This window comes from Eretmochelys imbricata, chromosome 1 (genome assembly GCF_965152235.1).
Source record: "Eretmochelys imbricata isolate rEreImb1 chromosome 1, rEreImb1.hap1, whole genome shotgun sequence".
Lineage (NCBI taxonomy): Eukaryota > Metazoa > Chordata > Testudines > Cheloniidae > Eretmochelys > Eretmochelys imbricata.
The window spans coordinates 293,482,301-293,505,189 of NC_135572.1; the positions used below are offsets into that span (position 1 = coordinate 293,482,301).

Below are 22,889 nucleotides of genomic sequence, written 5' to 3' on the forward strand. Positions count from 1 at the left end.
CAAAGTGTAAGATGAGCAAAGTACGAGTATAAAGCAAGCAGTTAATCAGTTAATATTTGCTCAGCACTTTCAAGATTTAAGCCTTGAACAAGTCCTGACTAGTGTTATATGCTTATTAAGCAGGAAGGGCAAAGAGGGTTCCCAATGGTATGTGGTGACAGTGCTGCTGTGATGGTTGAATTCGGAATACCTGTAATAAAAATAAAACATAAAGAAGTGATAGTGGTAATAAAGTCTATGCATTCCAAATTGCTAAGTATTCCACTTGTTCAGTAAATTCCTTTTGGGAAAGTAAGGATGTTTTCACAATATTAAAATAACTTAAAAATAAAATATATCCTAAAAATGAAGAAATGTTTAAGGATGGGAAGATGATATAGGACGTCTGTGGGGTTTTTCTTTGCATGATTTATGAGTGTAGACTCTCTTGAATGGCTTGTTTTAACACCTAGAGCCTGAGATAGGCATAGCAAACAAATCTGAATACATAAAGAATGAAGTACCTTTTACATTGCTGTCAATCTCTTTCTAAAATTTACTAGGAAAACTGGGTTATCTGTTTACAAAATATTAGCTGGGAGGGATACCCTGACTATTGGAATGGTAGAAACACTGTTATCCCTCTGCCCGCCTCCCCCAAACCACTGACCAACACACACACACTGAAGGGCCCTGGCTTCCAATCATTAAAGAGTTGGTGATAGTGTCAAAAAAAGGGGGGGAGGGCACTTTCTTGCTCTCACTGTTTGACTTCCCAATGGAACCTGTTAGGGGGCTTATTCCTTCACCCACTTACTTTCTTGGTCCTTCTCGCATGAACAGAGAGCAACAATACCCGAAGTCCAAAGGTGCAAACAATTCGATGTTTATTGGGGTGAACTTCCAGCAAGCATGATTCCAGTTTCCTTCCTTAGTATCCTGCTTCCCAGCTCTGACACCACAAAGCCTTACACCTGTGTCCCTGTTCCCATTCCTGTCCTTAGCCAAACATGATTCCAATTTCCCCAGCCCCATTCCCTGTTCCCATTTCCCTCACCCGCATGCCCATGCCCATGCCCGCCCCCATCCCCCTACTTCCTGATTGACTGCAGACTATATAGTAAAACTTGAGTTCTGCTTTGCTATACCTTAACCAATCATGTTCCTGAAATTTAACTAACCAATCCTAACATATTGTAACATGATTATGTACCCAATTACATCCCACCACCTTAATTAGTTTATACCCAGCAAAATTAATTATACAGCAGACAGAAACAATCACAGAACCAGACAGAGATTATACAGACAAACAACAGCAAAGTGGGAACTATAATGACAAAACAATACAGAAGTGAGGATTTCACATCCCAGCTATTGATAAATGAGTTCTTGCCAGACAGGATGCTATCAAACTAAGTTTTCTTTTACATTTTCTAGGCACTTCCCTTTCTCTGGAGGTGATAGGCACTATCAGGACAGGATTGTATTCCTAACAGCCGAATAGCACCTTATTTCAGTGTGACTAGTTTGGAATGTGAGGATGTGACCGTTCGCTTCCCAGCTTATGTCTGCCTCTGCTGCTTAGCCAAAGGCCTGAGCCTAAGCACAGGACCACAAACTGTCACAGTAAGAGAAGGCCCTTACACCGGCAGACAGTGATTTTGATTCTTTCTTTTGTACCTCTATAACTAGCCAAGTGATAAGAATACACCTAAATTCTTAGAGTATAGGCCTTTACAGACAGGCCTGAATATCTATATCCTAACAGAACCCTTATTAAAGAAAAATAAATTGGGTTGTGGCCTCTTCAAGTTTTTTCCACGATGTTTAGTCAACACATGAAAACCTTGCCCCAATTTACAGCGTCTGTTACCCAACATAATTCTCAAGAATCCAACATGGGCCGTATTAGCAGCCTGGACTGGAGAGGGAGACCTAAAATACCAAACTGGCATTTATGTCTGCCTGAGAGTCATGCAGTTAAAACCCTGTATGAGTCTTTGAATATTAAGTGTTCGTATTTCCGCTAAAATGAAAACTATACTTTTGGTCTTCAGTAGTACATCAGTATCTATTCATTCAGCTGCTCAAGAGAAGAGAAATTTGCACCTGAGTCTGTACTGATATGATGCATTTGGTATTGCCAACTCCAAGAGTTGAAAAATCATGAGATTGTCTTTAGTTCACGAGTTTGTTTTTTTAAACAGTAATAATAGAGCTGGTGTTTGATTTTGGAGCATATAGGTTTCATGTTTTGAAGCAACTGTGAGGCTAGAAATGTACTCTTTTATCAAATAAATTCTGAGATTCTCATCTATTCATGATAAAATCATGAGAGTTGGTAGCACTGGAGAGTTCTACGAAGTATCCGTGCTCCTCAGACTATGGAGATTATTTTTTTCTGCATCTGGCCCAGAATGCAGTTCAGGTGATGCTTCTTAAACTGTGCAATGATAAACATGACATTTAATATTGGCTGGTTTCGGTTTGTATGGTGTTGAAATAGCCTACTAGATAGGAAAGTCAATGCTATCAATTTTGTTCCCATATCTCGGTGATGACAGGAGTATTGGACAAAGCTCAAAGGGTTGAGAGGTTCAGTGTAGATCAGCACCTAACAACTATGGGTCACCTTGCGACATCTTTAAAAGGCCTGGTTTTCAGAAAGTACTGAGCACTCTGGAACATTTTGAGGGCAATTGAACCTGTATTTCCCCTTAGTGGGCCAGCAAGGACATTCACTCTCAGGCCTCCAGATCCCTAGCTGTTGCCTTTCTTGGATGGAGACCCACATCTCACTCATTTCTGACCAGGTGTGACGGGGTGCACCTACACCACCCTGGCTTTGCAGGAGTTAACTGTGCATTGCAGGCTGAAGAAGCCATGCCCCTTTGCTTCTGCTGGGCATGCTCAGCCTGGAGGCAAGGTATAAAAGGAAGCAGCCCATTTCAGTCTGGGCAGGTTGCTGAAGGGAGAGGATGCCAGCTGCAGGCTCTCTCCAGGGAGCTGCTGCAGCACCCAACTTCAGAATCAAGGCACACTGAGCCCCAGTCAGATTCCAGGCTGCCTGACCAACTCGAAGAGGAGGCCCTGCCATCAGGAGCTATACCGCCTGAGGACCCCAGAGGCCCATGGGAACCTCGCTGGTGAAGACAGGGTAGGAAGCACCCCCAGGGACTTAGACTTTGCTCTGGTGGGTGAACTGGGGAACTAATCAGCATGTTTCAGGATGATCCCTGCTGACTCAGTGGCGAGTAACCCTGCCATTGCTAGGGCCCTGGGCTGGGGCTCGGAGGAGCAGGGAGGGCCCAAGTTTCCCTACCTGGGGTGTCACACCTTCCTGAGTGGCACCCCAGTTCCCCAATGGGCCAGAAGACCACACAATCCCACAGAGGGGTGCAACTTTATTGACTCTGGCCATTAGACCACACTGCCCTGACTGCGAGAGTGGTTTTATTAACTCTGGCCATTGGGCCACGTTACCCTGACTGTAAGGGGCTTCTGTATTGACTCTGGCCAGTAGGCTGTATTACCAGGTTCCATAGTAAGTGTCATTTGCAGAGGACCTAACCAGCGCCAGTACAGCCTTTTCCCTTTCTGGTGACCACACGTAACCGGGCACCCCTGTGACCTACCCCACAACAAATGGGTGGAGAATTAGGGCAATGACAGCACTTGCTAAGAGGTCCAGAAGAGAGGGGAATCAGGCAACGAGACCCCTACACCACCCTGACATGGATACCAAAAAGCTCCTTAAGTGGATCTACACTGCACACTTCTGTCAGTAGTGTGTAGAACACATATTTGCATAGCTCCCATAGCATGGGTATAAATAGCAGTGTAGCTGGTGAGGCACCACTTAGGCAACTGGCGTAAGGACATACCTGAAGGGTGTGGGTAAGTACTCGAGCGCATACCCTGTGTAAGCGGGGGAATAGTCCCGCTCTTGTGGGGAACTTTCCTGGCTTCTGCACTACACCGGTGAAGTGGGCTAGCGAAAGGATCTGAGTCCTTGCTCCGACTTCCTTTACCCAGTGGCCTCCCTGCCCTTGAGGACTCCCCTTCCACTCTCCTGTCTGGCAGAGTCCTCGTAACCCCAACAAGGCTGGGCCCAGGATTCCTGTGGGGCTCGACCCCCAACCCTGCTGTGGTCACCTAGGACAGGGGCTAGGGTGTCCCCACTCCGGGGTACTCTCTCTGCACTGGACACTCTCTGACCCACTGACCATTACATACAAGTTAAAGACTTGTATGTAACAAGTGTGCCCTTGTTGCCAAGAAGGCAAATGGCATTTTGGGATGTATAAGTAGGGGCATAGCGAGCAGATCGAGGGACGTGATCGTCCCCCTCTATTCGACATTGGTGAGGCCTCATCTGGAGTACTGTGTCCAGTTTTGGGCCCCACACTACAAGAATGATGTGGATAAATTGGAAAGAGTCCAGCGAAGGGCAACAAAAATGATTAGGGGTCTGGAACACATGACTTATGAGGAGAGGCTGAGGGAACTAGGATTGTTTAGTCTGCAGAAGAGAAGAATGAGGGGGGATTTGATAGCTGCTTTCAACTACCTGAGAGGTGGTTCCAGAGAGGATGGTTCTAGACTATTCTCAGTGGTAGAAGAGGACAGGACAAGGAGTAATGGTCTCAAGTTGCAGTGGGGCAGGTTTAGGTTGGATATTAGGAAAAACTTTTTCACTAGGAGGGTGGTGAAACACTGGAATGCATTACCTAGGGAGGTGGTAGAATCTCCTTCCTTAGAAGTTTTTAAGGTCAGGCTTGACAAAGCCCTGGCTGGGATGATTTAATTGGGGATTGGTCCTGCTTTGAGCAGGGGGTTGGACTAGATGACCTCTTGAGGTCCCTTCCAACCCTGATATTCTATGATTCTATGATTCTAAAGCAAGTGCAAGTTATTTAATCAACAATTAATTTTAAAAAGAATAAGGGGAAATGGGAAAGGTTAAAGGAAACACATCAACCTGCTCTGTGGCAGGGAACATCACAAACAGCGTCTCTGGAATGTCAGGGCAGTTCACAGCAGCTCTGCTCCCAGGACAGGGTCTGCTCTCTCCGGTCTGCTTTTCTGGTCCCTCTGGATCTGGCCCAGGTCTGCTCCCCAGCTCAGCTTGGGCCCCTGCTTTCTCCTTAGCTCGGCCCCACTCTGTCTGACGCAGGCAAATCCAGCTCACATGGAAGATGGGACCTCTCTGGCCTCCTGACTCTCTGATTAGCCTGCCCGCCCTGTCATTCAGGCTGACCTGGAGCATTGGCCTCTCCCCATTGTTCCTGGGGACTGTCAGTCTCAGGGTCCTGGTTTCCCATAGACCCTTCCCCTTTTAGTAGTGGGAGCTAGCAACTAAAACACCCCCACTGAATGTTAGTAAGGGGGCAACAGTCCCCTTACACCTGCATGCTTTCTACTCGCCCAACCCATACTTCCCCATCCACACTGCTATTCTTAGCCTTAGTGCTGTCACCCGCTGCTGGAGTCTTTCCCCTCCACAGGCAAAAACTCCCCCAGCAGGGAACGGCTGCTAGCTCCCCATTGTTGGAGCCCTTCTTCACCACAGGGAAAAACTCCAGCAGAGGGGAAAGGCTCTGCCAACTCCCCATTGCTGGAGCCCTTCCGCACCTCAGCAAAAGACTCCAAGACTGGAAAAGGCTCCCTGTTGTTGGAGCCTTTCCGCACAGTGAAAGGCTCCGGCAGCAGGGAGCTGCTGAAGCCTTTCCGCACTACATCCTCTCTTCCAGAGCCTTTCACTGGCACATGTAGCTACACACCACAGTAGATGCAGCCTGCTTTTCGCTGTGGCATGTAGATACATGTACCCTACATGCTGCCACCAGTGGTGTGTAGTGCTGACATAGCCAGCTTGATTGTCAGCATTTATAAGTAGCACATCATTCTTTCTATTCAAGCCTACTGTATTCTTAGGGTAAAAACACTACAGAGAAAATATATTTAAAACAATAAAATAACCTGCATGCATGCTAATAGCCTTACCAGACACCATCTCCACTCTAACATGGGCTCTGGTAGGAGCAGTCCTTCAATGGCCCACCCCACAGGGTTTCCTTTGTGATCACAAGTTCATCACAGCTTCAGCTCAGAACAAGCACACGGTCTGAAGGGGCCACAGTACCAGTCTTTCCGACCTTTCTCAAAGGACTGGGGCCCTCTGTGGACCAAGGGTCCTGTCCATTTGCTGGGTCAGAAAGAAGGCCAAGTCCACGATATTTATAAAAAAAAATACTTTTTGTATGTTGGTCCCAGGAAAGTCCAATTTGAACCAGTATATGTGAACCTCTCCAGGGGGCGGCTTTAAAGGGCTGATAACAGAGGATGTTCATTAGCATCCCCTCCCTACTGGAGAAAGTACATATAGTGCCACAATAAGACATATAAAATTACATTTTAACGCACTGTACCCCAGAGGTATTAACCCTAATTCTATAAGGTTTAACTTAATTCAATACAGTTTATCTTAATTCCACAAGGTTTGTTCAAGATATTACAGAATACTGTCGGTCACGCTCACCCCCCCTTTCTGAAAATCAGAATCTGTCAGAGAATCTCAAGCTGGCTCATCCAAAAATTGAAGCAGCAAAATTACCTGTCACTTCTGAAGATCTTGACCATGATGTTTGTCTAAACATTCCAGATCTTTTTGTACTGCAAGGGAAGTTAGGAAAACACATGAAAGAGGCTTTCCCATGAATATCCTGCTTCCAGCTGGCCCAGAAATAGTGCAAGAATACCTGTTTTTGGTAGTATTTCAGCTCTTCTCCTTCATGTCCCAAGTACAGCTGGGCGAAATGTTTTGAATAGTTTATTTGACAAAAATGCAATTGTAGGTAACCCAAAATATTCATGAATTTGCGACAAATAGTTGTGGCCATTCAAAAAATGGCTGGAGGAAGAGATGCTGCTGTACCTGCTTTCCCCCCTTTTAACCTTTAGCCCAATGGCTAGGGCACTCATCAAGGACATGGGAGATCTAGGTTCACAGCCCCTAGAACAGACCCAAAACAGACTTTTTTGATTCACCAACAATTCTGAAAACGTTCAGATTCAGTTCAAACCAAACTGATTTTTTTCAGAACTGCCATGAAACTGCAAAATCAATTGTTCCCCCAGCTCTAGTCCTGTGGAGGGACAGAAGGGCATGAAAATAAAAAAGTGTTCTGTATCTCCCCAAAAAGGTTCCTTTTGAGTGAAGGTTCAGGAAGATTTCTAATTTAACCAGAATGTTTTACTCATCTTTAACTAGTGGCAAAATTGTCTGTGAAAATAAACATGCAAGCAATATAGCAAGTCAATAGTGTTGGATTCTTACCTTTAAACTTTCTAAGCCATGTGAAGGGCTTTGGTAGTGTGACTCCTATAAAAGTCAATGAGTGTCTTGTGGTTAAAGGAAAGCTATAGTTTTGGTCTTGACCAGTACATAAAAGAAAAAATTATCATCTATTTTCTGTCATGTACTAGTTTATAATTCTGGATAAAAATGTCATTGCTCCTCCTGACAGCTTCCTGGAAAAAATTTCTATATTCTTTAAGCCATTTCACAAAACTACAACAGGAATTTAAATGTCCGTAACTGAGGGTCGTTTGAGGGAGGTGAAACTAGCTGCAAAAACGTATAATACATCTTTTACCAAAGAAGCAGGGAAAGACAGTACATGTTCCGTCATGCTTCAAACTTTACACAGACAGTACCTAGAGACGCCATAATCAGAGAGAAAAAAAAATGTATTACAAAGTGTACTGAACATGCTCAAGAGCCCATTACTCTGAGTGTTACCGGTAAGCTTTGGGAGGTTAAAGAGTTATATGATTGCTGCAGTCACGCTGGACATAAAAATTGTACTGTAGATAATAACACCCTTTCTTTCTCTTACAATAGAGGGAAGTCTTTAGTTTCTGTACATTTAATAAGGACAGTTTGGACAATTTTGTGCACTAATCATCACATATTTCTCAAAGAATAAGAGGGTTAAAATGGTTCAGCTGAACTTCTCTCTCTCCCCCCCCCCCATGTTTTCATCTGTCTGTGTATTGTCTTTTGCTCTTGCAGCAGATCATTCCTGTCAACTCTCTGGCATAGAACTCAGCGGTAACGAGAGAAAAGGGTCAGAAAGGGCTGAGAAATCTCTCATTCAAGTGGCTTTGAAATACACCCCTCCTGATCCTTTTAACAAGCCTGACATCATTTCATTCTCATTTAAAACCCAGGCTTTGGGGAAATGCAGAACCAAATTAAAGAAGGGCAAAAACTAACTTTTCAAGGCAAAGTCAAGGATTGCTCCTCAACAAGTTGTAAATGTCTATCTATCTTAGATATGTCTATGGCCCCCATTACTACAGTATCTGAGCACCTCAGAATCTTTAGTGTATTTAACCTCACAATGTCCCTGTGAGGTAGGGAAGTGCTACTATCACCATTTTACAGATGGCAAAGTGAGGCAGAGACGAGGTCACACTAGAAGTCTATGGTGGAGCAGGAAACTGGACCCAACTCTTCCAAGTCACAGGCTAGCACATTACCCACTTTTGTTTTGCCAGGCTATACTTTCTGATAGTTAACACTGAATCAATGGAAAAAATTAGATTTCAACTTAAAATAGATGCAATATCACATTGATAGTTTTTTTTTTAAGGGAGTTATATATTTCCGTGCATGCTTGTTTTATTCAATGGGTTTCTTCTTTATCACTTATTAAAGTGCCATTGTGAGGTGCAGGAGAAATCTCCCTTCTCCTTATGGAACCCAAGGGGGTTCAGCTGTCACCCCCAGAAGATCCTACAATCCTTATGGATTGGCACAGGCCCACTGCATTCCTGCTGCCTCCAGAACCTTTCCTTACCCTCCACCAAGTGGTTCTCATAATACAGAGGGTAACAAAGACTCAGACAATGCTTCCATGATCAGCATTAACTTAATTTCAAGAGCCCTGGAGATCTGTGGGGTACAGTGCCCTGTAGAGTGGACATCCCTCACCCTTCTCCCTGTCCTACCCATTTAAAACTGTGGAGCCTGAAACCCACTGAGCTCTTATGGTGCGATCCATAGCCCATTGACTTCAAAAGAAAAACTTCCATTGACTGTACTGGGCTTTGGATCAGGGCCCTTACAGAGGTCTTATGTGGGGTTATGAGATGGACATAGAATACAGTGAATAGACTAATGAATTCCACCCTCCACCCCCCAGTGACACGTGATAATCAAGGAGAGGTGAATCCAGGCCCAGGTTTGATGAAAAGGAGATGTAGAACTGAGTCTCATCAGCATATTGAAGACAATGCAGCCCAAAATATCTCGCTATATCACCTAATGTCTTCAAATAGGTGCTGCAACAGGAGTGACACAAATGTGAGAGCCCTGAGAGAGGGACAAAAAAATGCCTTCTGAGACTTTTCAGAGAAGAAGCAGCAAATCCTCTGACGTATTATTCTGTCCCTTCCCATAAGATCATACTAGTGGTTATCATGTAGTGTCCTCATAGACATCTTACTCTTTAGCATTGCTATAAGATCACTAGCAATAGATATTAATGCACAGCCTAGACTGATAGGAATCAAAGTATTCTGTAGAATCAAAGTGCAACTGGAGCTGGTTCATCACTATCTTTTCAATAGTCTTCCCTGAAAAAGGAAAGTTTGAGATCAGACAATAATTGGTGAGGTGGTTAATATTCAATGCTGGTTTGCTGAGTAACAATGTAAACATAGAGTACGGCTGGAAACTTGGCAAAATCTCAGATGTCCCTGAATTCCCTCTTGAAGAGAGATGTTAACAGTCCTCATCAATAATGAGCCAAACATGTGTCTACATGTTTTAATAACCATGAAGGGTATGGGTCCTTTCTGCAGATGCCTGACTATAACGCTCCAAGCATACCTAAAAACCTCAATGAATGAATCTAGGTGAAAGCTAGGCACTAGACAGAGCATTCCCAATATCCTGTTTCTCACTAGCTAGTACCAGATGCTTCAGAGGAAATTGTAAGAACCCTTCAGTAGGTAGATATGAGTTACTCTGCACCCCATATTAGGTCTCAACTTGGTCTCTAATTGTGAAGAGTTTGCCTTAAGCCCTGAAGCATGATGTTTAATATCACTTCCACAAAATATGTGTTATCATTAATTATGATAACTCTGGATATTCTTCCTATCCATATAAATGTCCAATTCCTTTTAGCATTTGAAGTTCTTGGTCTGAACAGTGAATTCTACAGTTTAATTACACACTGCAAAAAAGGATTTCCTTTTATTCATTCATTTTGTATTTCCCACATTTCAATTTCAATCAGTGTCCCCTAGGGGAAAACATGGAGAACGCAGTGTCCACTGTGTCAGTTGTCATGCTGACTAATTAGATTATCCCTACACTTCCCACTAGTATTACTTCTAGTCTTGATTTCCTTCTGAGAGCTCATAGTATGTGTGTCTATACATTATTTTTCATTGCACTATATGAATATATCAAGTGCCAGAAATATGTTCTTTATTATCTTACAAATTCATAAAATTAAGAAGCATTGATTTTTACCTAAAATTTAGATTTTGCCTCACAGGGAACATTTCACTGAACTTGTACAATGTGTCCATCTGAATACGCAAAATTTGGTTTGAATGAACGGGGCTGCAGCAATCTAAATGCCAATTTCTACCACTTAACCAATCTGTATGTTGAGTTAATTTCTTGATCACAAAAATATTCTTTGGACAAGTTATCCCAAATGTTCACAGGCTCCAAGGAAATATGAACTGTTTGATCTCAGTACCTATACATTCGTTCAGCAGTCTCCTCATAGGAAAATTGCATGACTGGAATAGAGGTGTATTCCAGGTCACAACTAAATTATATGGACAGAGAAGTGTGTACAGCATTTGCCTATACTTTGTCTGGTTCTAATTACCTCAGACAACGTATGTCATCCCTTTCTCTGCAATTACAGGTGATTTTTTTTCTATAATTTTTAAGCCTAGCCCTAAGATTCCCCCCAACATTTTCAGTCATTACCTGATGGCCTTGGAAGAGTATAAAGTTCCCAGCAAATGCTTCTGTTTTGATTTCTATTCACATTGGGTTCCTAGCAGAAAAGTATGTGTGGCAGTTTGCATAAGTAGCTCTATGTAATTGCTAATACCCGAAACCATGACATCCCTGATTTGGAGCATTCATTAATCATCAAAAGAGTTACTGATTTTCAGAAAAATGAATGCAAATTGCAGGTAGAATAGAATTGTGGCTCTGTAATTTTGTTATCATAAGCCACAATTATCATTCAGCATGGACATTATATTATAAAAATATTGGGCTGGTCAAAACCCCGAAATGTTTCCTGTTTTCCCTGTTGGGGAAAATACAGGAGAAGTTTAAAAAGAGTCGGGGTGGGGGACGACGACAGTCCCCATAATCCCCAAGTCAAAATGTTACAGTTTCCAAATACAACATTTAAAGTCATAATAAAAAAATGTGTTTTAAATGCAAATTCGTGGGGGGGGGGATTGCAATTTTCAAAATCAATCGGAAAATATTGATTTCAACTAAGCCACATTTCATGATGGGAAAAGTTAGCTGTCAAAAAATTTCAATCTCTCTCTCTCTCTGCATGTGAGTTCATTTCTAGACATGGGATAGAGTATTATCAGAATGCTGTTGATACACAATTATACACAGAAAATCTCATGCACTGATTCAGGTTTGGATAAGAGCCAGGAAGGCTGACCCATGTATCTGAAATATTCCAAATAGATACAAAGCAAGCCTGAGAATGTGGCTGGCTCTGTGGAAAAACCCTCTGGATACAACCAAAAGAGTCCATAATTTCCAGAAACATCTGCACTGACATCTGCATGCACATGGGAGTCATCAAAGATAATAATACATAAGGATTCCAAACATTGCACCATCGCTATTTTAGAGAGTTTAGCTCTGACATTTTCCATACGACCTGATGGTATATAAGCCAACAAAATCACAAATCTACATCATGCCTCAGGTGTACAGGAAATGACAGGAGCCAAATAAACTAGTCTCTGTATCTGGCTACCTCAAGCCTTGCAAGCAGAATGAAAACAATACACTACTCACCCCTCCTCTTTGTTCTGCGAAAAGTTAGAGCATGGCTGAGTGCAGAGTTGTGCAAATAAGCTGGCTCAGTGTATCAAACCAGATCGCTCTGATTTATGACAGATCCAGATAACACTCAAAAGTAGAATCATGAATCGCGTGTTTATTCATAACAGATCTGTCACTACCCAACCAAAACTGTAGTCACAATGAATCTTAGTAAGCCATATTAAAATCCTAATAGATACTGCCAACATTGCTGCCCAAGCCATCCATCCCTTCATCTTTGCATGCGGAGCCAGCTTCCAGTCACACAAATAACAGAGACAAAATAATCACTAGAACACTGGATAGGGTATTTTCACTCCTCCAATCTTGAATCAAACAAGTGCCACAAAAAATGGTGCCTATTAAGGGTGTTGGAACTTTTTATTCTTCATTCTCTGTGTCATACAACAACTTTCTGGCATTCACTATAGATCAATTAATATTTGTTAATGATCTGATAGATAGGTAGGTAGATCTCTAAGTGGATAGCAATGCAAATAAAGCAACCCATTTATCAGTTTTCTTTTTGCACATGATCTGTTTTATGGTTTTCAATATTCTGGTCCCTATTTTTTTAAACAAAACAAAAATAAATTGAAACAGACACTTTTGAAGACTCACATCTGAACCCTTTTTTTATCCCTGATAGTTAGATAGATAGATGATATACTGACTACCAAGTGGTAGGTGGTGGGAGAGAAATTGGTAGCAGAAGGTAAGGGCGGGTGGATGTAGTTACTGGAGTTCCGAGGGAAGGAACCAGAATAATGAAGAGCAGTGGTACGTTTGAGAGGCAGACAGGCAGAGAAATCAGAGCAGCAAAAGGATGTTGGGAAGGAGAATAAAGGGGGAAAAAGAGAGGTTTTATTTGACTTTAGCCTGAGTAACAAATCTTGCACTTGATTCAATAAATTATTATAATAGAGAAAAGACATTACTTCATATTTGAAATAAATGCCGCTGTGCACAATTTCATTCCCCCAGGATGAAAATCCATGTACTAAGATGTTTATGGAATCCCAGTGTTAAATGTTTCTTCTTTGGTTTTCTGTTCTGAATTTTCATTTTGGAAATATCTCTTTCCAGGCATTTTATTTATTGCAGGCAAGAACTCTTTTCCCTCAAATCACCTGTTTTGCCTGGAGCATATAAACCTAGAAACTGTCGCTACACTTGCAATAGCCAGATTAATAATTGCTCTGGGAAATGAGGATGAGTAACAGATTCAAAATTGTATACTCCTTAGAGAGCAGGTGCAATACATGATAAACACTGCTGATCAGCAAAGAGTAAATGATTAATTAGTGTTGTCTAACAGTGGATGTTTCAGTCTTTCCTTTTCCAAAGCAAAAGGAGCAGCAGCAGTAACTGAGTAAGAAATAATTTTAAAATGTACGCTAACATTTTATTATATTGATCTGCCATATGCTAATGCTCACAATGTATATGCTCCATAATGGTACTGTTAGCTTAATAATTTTGTGATTTCCAGCGGATCAGAAAGGTTTGGACTCCAGACATGTTTCTCTTTTATCCCGATTTATCTAGTCGAGGCAGATTAGAAGAATTAGATTGGTCTAATCTAATCTGTCTATCCTAATATATGTACTCTATCATATTTACAGAATACCAATCACCATAGTATCTAGGCACCAAGTTACAGTAATATCAGAGTGGCATAACGATATTAAAAAGGAGCTCTACTCCCACGAACATATATTTAGAGATTTGTTTTCTCTCTCTTTTCCCTTTCCTCTACCTCTCCTTTTTTACATATTTCTCTTGGAGTTTTACATTTTCCTGGTTTATACCTAATCAGAAACTGTTGCAGGCAAATTTTGTGACTGAAAATCCTGTGTCACTGAGAGAGAGATTTCTTTAAGAAAATAGTTATTTCTTTATCAAACGCAGTCGCAATTTGATATCTTGTCCACTGCCAGTTAATGTTGCTCTCACAGGTCTATCTGGGAAGGGGGAAGCCATCCCAGGTACTTTAGAGCTGAATGAAAGCTTCTCCCAGATCGCCCCTCACGTGTTCTGGGATCTTGAGCAAGTCACTCAGCCACACTGATGGCTTTAAATAGAAAGGAGAAATTTCTTACATGAAAAATCATTTTCATTCAGTTAAATCAACCAGTTCAATTTGATTTGGGTTAGACCTCTTTAAAGGTCTTACTCATTTCCAGGTTAGCCTCTCTTGTAGAATACATTTCCTTTCTTCCTTCCTGCCTTCATCTGCACATAGTATCCAGAAAGGAGCAAGGGAGGGGTGAAGTGTTGTGTGCAGCTCTCCCTCATCACCTTCCATCTGTAAAGGGAGAGATCTACATGCACAGGGCCGCTGTTACATGTGGATTCTTGGGGAATAATCTTTACTTCAGTTCTTACTCAGGTAAAATTCCATTGACTTCAAAGGAAGTTTTTCATTGGTAAAGACTGTTTCCAACTGACAATGTTTATCACACTTCCCTTGTACTTTTTCCTTATTAAAAATGCAAATCAATTTCACAGATGATCATCTTGAGAAAAACAATTAGTAAGATTCATAGAGGTCAGTCATTAGTCGAGAACTGTATGTGCTGAGCACAGAACTCATTTGTTTTTGTTTTTCAGGCACTGCAAATGGATGTAAACAAGCTGAATATCACATTGCTTCGGATATTCCGCCAAGGAGTGGCTGCAGCTTTAGGGCTGTTACCACAGCAAATTCATATCAACCGACTCATTGTAAGTACCAAGAATTTTGTATAACAGGAATTACCAGGTAATTTCAGTTACATTAAATTAGCTTTCGTGCTGTTATGGAAAAGTCCAATAGACTCTGATTGAAAAAAGATCCCCTTTCTATAGTTTTTTAAACCATTCTATAGAGCATAATAGAAAATTACATCCCTGTTATCACATGGTTCAAAAAACTTATGGAAATGAATGATCTATTAAATTTTAGCATAATTCTAGAATTATTTCTAGAGTAAATTCTATAGAACTCTTTGTTTCATCCAAGGGTTTTAAAAGAACTAGCCAAGGAGATCTCTTGACTGGAAAAATTGATTTTTTTTCAATAAATCTTGTAACACTAGGTTTGTCACAGAGGTCTGGAGGAAAGCAAATGTTGCACCAATATTTTAAAAAAGTAAAATGGATGATCCAGATTATAGTCCTGTCAGCCTGACATTAATCCCTGGTAAAATAATGGAATGTGTGATCTGGGACTTGATTAATAAACACTGCAAGGAGAGTAATATATTTCATGCCAGTCAGCACAGGTTTATGGAAAATAGATCCTGTCAAATTAACTTGATATTTCTGATAAGAGTACAAATTGGACTGATAAAGGTTATAGTTTTGATGTAATAGATTCTGTAAGGCATTAGACTTGGTACCCCACAAAATCTTGATCAATAAACTACAACAATACAAAATCAACATGGCACACATTAAATGAAATAAGAACTGGTTAAATGAGGGATCTCAAAATGTATTATAAATGGGGAGTCTTCATTAAGATGCTGTGTTTCTAGGTGGGTCCCACAGGGATAGGTTCTTTCTTGGCCCTATGCTATTTAACATTTTGATCAATGACTTGGGGTGGAGGTAAGAGAGACATAAAATTATCACTGATAAAGTTTGCAGATGCCACAAAGATTGAGGGAGTGGTAAATAATGAAGAGGACAGGTCACTGATGTAGAGACATCTCAATGGGTTGGTAAACTGGGCACAGGCAAACAATATGCATTTCAATGTAAGGTCATACATCTAGGAGCAAAGGATGAAACCCATAGGTACAGAACGGGGGACTCTATCTTGGGGGATCAGTGACTATCCATGATCCTCAAGTCTTTTCCAGACAATCAGCTTAATATGAGCTCGCAGTGTCACACTATGGCTAACAGGCCTAATGCGATCCATGGATAGAGCTGTCCATGGTCGTGCCGGTGTGTGCAAATGGCTCCCACGCTTCTGGACAGGAGTTCTTTCCATGCAGCAGTTTGCGTCTCCTGTCTGGGAGCATGTGAGACGCTTGCACACACGAGCAAGACCAGGGCAGGGCTGGGGGTGGTATATCCATGTCGGAGGAGCTGCCGGCACAGGGTGCTGGCTCCTGGGAGCAGAGGCTCAACATGCTGCTGGTTTCATTGCTGCAGTTCCTGGTAGAGCCCTGCAGCTCCGCAAATACCAATTTATATCTGCGGATATCCATATCTGTGGAGATGGATTTTGTATCGGCGTGGGGCTCTATCCATGGATGTATAAACACAGGAATATTGACGAGTAGGGAGGTTATATTACCTCTGTATTTGGCACTGGCGTAACCACGACTGGAATAGTGTAGTGTCAAGTTCTGTTGTCCACAGTCCAAGAAGGATGTTGAAAAATTGGAGAGGGTTAAGAGAAGAGCCACAGGTATGATTAAAGGATTATATTAATTATATATTAAGGATTAATAGCAGTGGGCCCCAAACTTTTGAGGGCTGTGCCTACTTACCCCGTCAGCTCCCCCCTACCTCCCCGCCACAGCTGGGAGTGGGGTGCAGCTTGGGGGGGACATAGACAGGAGTAAGGGGGCCGAGGCTGGGGCCACAGAAATGAGACTGGGGATGGGGACTGAGCCAAAGCCAGGGCTGGGGGCGGGAGCAGAGTTGCAACCAGGCCCTGGTGGGGGCCAGCTGCCAGGACCACGACCAGGTGCGTCTCCATTCCCGGCCCCACCCTCAGCCTCGGCCCTGGGTGGGAGCGGAGCTACAGCCAGGCCCCTCAGCCAGGCGTGGATCTGCACTGAGGCTGGGGACGGGGCCAGGCGCAGGGCTGGGAGCTGGGGCCATGGCTGGGGGCAGGGCTGGAGCAGAGCTCGGGGCAGGGAGGGGCTGGGTGGCACTTGCTCCCCACCCCCAACGGGAGCTGGCCTGGACCCACCATGCCCCCCAAAGGTCCCACCAAGCCCCCCTGGGGGGGGGGTGCTCACCACACTTTGGGGACCTCTGCCTTATAGTGAGAGACTCCAGGAGCTCCATCTATTCAGCTTCATAAAGATAAAGTTAAGGTGGGACTTGATCACAGTCTTTAAGTACCTACATGGGGAACAGAAATTTGATAGTAGAGGGCTTTTCAGTCTAGCAGACAAAGTTAAAACTAGATCTAATGGCTGGAAGATGAAGCTAGACAAACAGACTAGAAATAAAGTGCAAATTTTTAATAGTGAGGGCAATTAACTATTGGAACAATTTACCATAAGTTGTGGTGCATTCAGCATCACTGATCATTATCATATACATAATATATACATATATACATACATATACATCATGATATACATATTTAGATAGAACGATAGGTTTCAGCAGATCATAACCTTTCCTGTGATCCCTTACATGGGATGATTTATATGTACTATCACAGTTTTACACAAATGATGAATATGGGGGTTACAGGGCACTCCCCTGAGGTATAGAGTGTCACACTACTATACTATATAAAGTACTTAAAGGTTAATGTTAATGGCTGACTGTAGGAATCTATAACTGTTGTTTTCCACAGGGCATTTCTGCCATTAAACAGAAAAGCCATACAATCTGTGTGTTGCTAGCATTCCATTATTGTTCCAAGTGAAGGTAGCTTTTTTCAGGCACGGTGTGGGCTGAATACCTGTGAAGAGGATTGACAGGTTCGATATAAATGTATTTCCTAGTATGATAAGATTTTATATGCCAAAAGGGATCAAAAATACCTTTCAAATAATGTCTTTGTGAGAGGATCACACGAGCTGTACAAAAGGAAAGATCAATAGCAATGCAATGACATTCTTTTCATTTTCTTTAGGAACGTCATTCATGGCAGGGTGTGCTCAATCTTCTTGTCCCCCACATTAACCAAAATGTTAAAGTTATAAGGCATACACAGTGAAAAGTGCAACTAAAAGAGGAACTTTCCTTATGGGTCCTCAAATACTCTGGCATAACATGTCGTGTAGCAGCTTTCCTAATGTGCTCTGAGGAGCCTGGGTAATTGAGAGCATGCTGCATATTGTGTTTTCCCATTGACTCCGTGGTTTCTTACTTTCTCTTTTAATTTGTGGTTTGAGGGTAGACATATTAACATTTTGCCCTTACACCTTGCCCAGAACACATTAGAAATATTAATTAATATTAGTCTGCTCAACACCCATGGTGAGGAAGGTATTAATCTACCCATTTTCTATATGGATAAAATGGGGCACAAAGAGGTTATATGATTTGGCCAAGATCACACAGCGAGTCAGTAGTCACATGCATTAATAATGTAACTGAAACATCCTTACTCCCATTCCTCTTGCTATTACAACTAGACAGCAGTTCCCTCGATACAACACTGCTTGTGAGCAAAGCCCTACATTAACAGAAGGTATAAAGTCCTTTCTGTAAGCGAAGGAGAACCTACCTAAGGGAGGCACTAAAGGGCGGGAAAAGTACCTCCTCAGCAAGCTCCCCCTCTCCACAAACCCCATAGAAACCCCTCCATCAGGGCTATAGAGTTCTGACTCTGTGAATGGGACAGGAAAAAGAGGGTGGCGGATCTCCTCTGGAATCTCTTGCCCCCCCAAAACAGTCCTGCTCTAGGGGCATCTGTGGTGGTGGAGCTGCTGGCAACCTGCCTTCTGCAAGAGCTGTAGGGTCTGGGGCCTAGTAGAAGATGGGAAAGAATTCATGGCAATATGGAGGCAAGGAATCTCCATGAATGTGCTCTTTCATCTGGCTAATCTACAAGATCTATGGGTTTGTGGGGACTGAACTCCTGTCAATTGTGTTCTGGGGAATGGTGAATTCTGCTTCCAATGAAGAAATCAATGGAAACTATAAAAGTTTATTCTAAATAAGAGCACAACCCTGTAGGAGAAAATGGCAACCTCTGTGTATGCTATGGTTCTATGGAGGTCAAATTTAAGCTAATTATCCTTGAACGTGTCCCATTAAATCTGATGTCTGTGAAGTTATACTTCTGACTGTAATGGCTCAATACCTTAAATATAGCAAGGTCATATTTGTTTCTTCATAACAATGAAAGTAGTGAAGTAGGATGAGTATACTTCCTGAAAAAAACCCAAGATTATTCCAGTTTTAATTAATTTATCCCCATCCTGTAACAATAAATTGCAAGATATCAGAAATGCAAGCAGGCTTTTCTATGGAGTCAACACAACTTCCAGGCCAACTTTTAGGGTCCTGTCACATTGCTGTGGCATCTAATAGCATGACATTGCAATGAGAATCTTGTGCCTCAGCGTCACATAAAATTGCAATGTGTTGACATTGGATTGCAAAGTAACAACAAAACACCAACATGTCACGATGCAAAGCCGTTTCGCTGAAGGACAAACCTCTAAAGATGGTGACTTTAAGGTGAGGATAATCTAATAGGGAGTGAGAGAGAAAAAATACAGCATATACTATTTTTTTTATTGTCCATCCTGTGAAGTTTAAATTGCTCGAAATGGAATGTGAGTGGAGAAAGAGAGCAAGCGAGCAGTTGCAATCCTCCTTACATTATATTTTCATTTTTTAAAATATGATTAAAAATTGTGGCTGGCAGGAATGATTCAGAATCAAATATTTTATGATTTGTGTTATCTAGGGGAAGAAGAACTGCATTGAGCTGTTTGCGTCTCCAGTAAATCGAAAACCAGGAATTTCTGACGCACTTCCATCTGAAGAGGTGTTGCGTTCGCTTAATATCAATATTCTGCATCAAAGTTTATCCCAGTTTGGAATTACAGAGGTTTCCCCAGAGGTAGGTTATCATGTGCCTAATATATTAGAGTTTACTGTAAATTAGTCAACTCTAAATATAATTATTAAGGCCTGCGTGAGTTCTGAGGCTAAGGTACTGATACTGAGGAGAATGTATGGCTAATAAAAGTTGTTTTTATTATTACTGCAAGGCAATAATAAAAAATAATCCTGTTAAATAATTTAAATAAAGCTTGAATGGATCATATAATCATTCAGGCTATGGCTACATTACCGCTTATGTCGGCATGATTTATGTTGCTTAGGGGTGTGAAAAATCCACACACACCCCGAGCAACATAAGTTACACCAACATAAGCACTCGTGTGCTCAGCACTGTGTTGGTGGGAGAGCTTCTCCTGCTGACGTAGCTTCTGCCACTCACAGAAATGATTTTATTATACTGATGGGAGAGCTCTCTCCTGTCGGCATAGAACATCTTCACCAGCCATGCTGGAGCGACACAGCTATATTGGTACAGCTGCACCACTGCACTGCTGTATGTATAGACATGGCCGAAGAAACTTTGGTCTTTTATATGTGAGTTGGCTGATCTGAAGACTTCTGTGAAGACACAAATAGAATTCCGATTTCATGATAATTCTCCACTTCAAGTCCAACCTCCCGCTTGGTCCATACAGGGTTAAACTGTGTCTTGAATGGCTTTGGGAGCATTGTATTCGTTTATTTTATCTATTGCTGACTTTGTTTTCTGGGAGTGAGAGATCTGAAAGTTTTCCCACTTTATGTTTTTTACCTAGCCCAAAAAAGAGAGAGCCCTTAAAACGTCTCGCTATTTTTTATTACTACTTTTATTTAAACACAGGTCCAGCACTGCCACATCGGCAGTGCTCTACAGACATTTGGACAGTATTTGGACATATATTTGACTGTGGGTTTTGCTCGTGACACCAAAGGAAATAATAATTAAAGAAAAAAGGAAAGGAAGCCACTGAGTTCACACACACATCAGGCTATAATCAAATCACTTTGGATCTTGTTTGGTGCTTGGAAGCCCATAATTACACATAAAGCCCCTTGGACTCTTTATGAGGTCAATTTCATGAACGATCTCAAAACAGTTAATCAAAAACAGATTTTCCTGTGCAAATTTCTATTTTGATGAGAGAACAGTTTTTGGTCAAAAAAACATTCTGAATAAAAAACTTTGACCAGCTCCAGTCCCCCCTCCCCACCCCAGTCCCGTTGATTCCTATGCCAAGCAAAGAATCAGGGCCTTTATGTCCAGGCCTGTGTGTGAGCCATTGCTGAATGCATAATGGGTGCTATACTAATCTACATAGTTGCTGCACTGCCATTTTTCTACCTCATTTGAAAGTTTAAATTCAGTGTAAAGTGCTGCAATATATTGCACTTTTCATACTGAAAATATAAAAAACAAGTTATAATGAGCAAAGTCATATGTGTTTCCTACAGCAGGTAAATTATGAAAATGAAAGGGTTTTCACGGTGCAGATACTGAGGTTATAGGACACTGAGTTATAGGATCACAAAGTGAAGCTAAGCAGTCCTGTCCTAATGTCAGATCTGTTCATTACAACTCCAATCAGCTAACCGGGCTGCAGCCCAGACATACTTTCTTTAAATGAGGATTTACTTTAGTGCTGAAGTGTCTGAATTTGAGAGCTATGATTATCTGTTCCAAATACTTCAATTACAAATAACAATTCAAATGGACAAGGGAAGAAAGCATATGTGAATAATTCCTTATGAATGGAGAAAAGATTTCAAGCTCGGAGGGACTGTCTGAAAAAACAAAGTGCTGACTTTGAAATCTCACCTATGTTACATGAAATAGTAACTTGTCATTCCTAAGTTTCAATAGTCTAGAACTACTAGGTATTTGAATTCTCTTTCTGTCAATCAGATAAATGTAGCCAATACAAAGTTAAAGTTTTCATGGAGTTTTCTCTAGAATTCTTCATACAAAATAGCTCATAAAGTCAGGTGGGTTTAATGCTATTGGGAAGATAAGAGCATTATTTGAATGTCTTTATTCCATTTTTAACAGATTACATAAATAAGGCCCTGATCCTGCAATGACTTATGCATATGCTTATCTTTACACATGTAACTAGTCCCACTGTCTTCAGTGGAACTACTCATGTGTAAGTCTTTGTAGAAATCAAGGACTAAAAGACAGCTACATTTAATCTTCACCTCCCAGCCATGTTAACTGACCAATTTTTCACATATCCCTAAATCCACCTAAAGAACAAATGTTTACAGGACAGAGGCAATAAGGGGGTATAACCCAGAGCCACACCAATTTCTGTGGTCCCCAGGCTTTACTTATGCTCCTTACTGACTGCAGCCAGTGTGTTGGAAGCATCTTTTGAGAATGGTCAGCTTTCTTTCCATGCCTTGCACAGAGTGCTACTGGTCAAGTGCTTCTTCTCTCCCACCTCTCTCTATTACCAGAGGTCAGGCGTTCATTTCCTTTGTCCCTGAGAATGGTCCACAGGAGGTGCCTTAGTAACAGGTTAGGTCCAAAGTTACCATAGAGAAAAAAAAATTATAAAAAAAACCGAGGGCTTGTCTGCACACTAGCTTGAACCAGTTTAGATAAACCAGAGCAGACATACATAACCCCCTACATAGACATTCTTGAATCCATTTAGAAATTGTTTACATCAATTTAGCTTAAATTGATTCCATACTAACTCAAGCTATATTGATACAAACTATTGCTAAACAGACGTAAGAGTGTCTACAGAGGGTATTGCACCAGTTAAACTAAATTGGTGCAAGTGTGTGTGTATACAAGCCCTGTGAGAAAATCAAAGCATTACATTATACCGCCACTTAGCTAGTGACATATGTTATAGTTCCACTTCATTTAATCAGCACACCCTTGCATCTTTAAGTTTCAGTGTCTGTCTCTGCTGACAGGCTTTTTTGTTTTTTTTCTTGCCATCTCCGACTTTCTGCTCTCAATAAGGAGGACTGTACCAGGAAAGCTTTTGTCTCTAGGAGCTTAACAACTAAGCTGTTTTAA

The 22,889-nt window shown here is 41.7% G+C and overlaps 1 protein-coding gene across 1 annotated transcript in view; it reads left to right on the plus strand.

Moving 5' to 3' along the window:
* The window catches only part of PTPRR (protein tyrosine phosphatase receptor type R), a 194,225-nt gene that overhangs the window by 90,914 nt on the left and 80,422 nt on the right, over nucleotides 1-22,889 (plus strand). Inside the window, exons 3-4 of the mRNA XM_077807741.1 lie at nucleotides 14,723-14,836; nucleotides 19,716-19,871. Coding sequence (XP_077663867.1) covers nucleotides 14,723-14,836; nucleotides 19,716-19,871 — 270 coding nt within the window. The remainder of the gene's footprint in view (nucleotides 1-14,722; nucleotides 14,837-19,715; nucleotides 19,872-22,889) is intronic.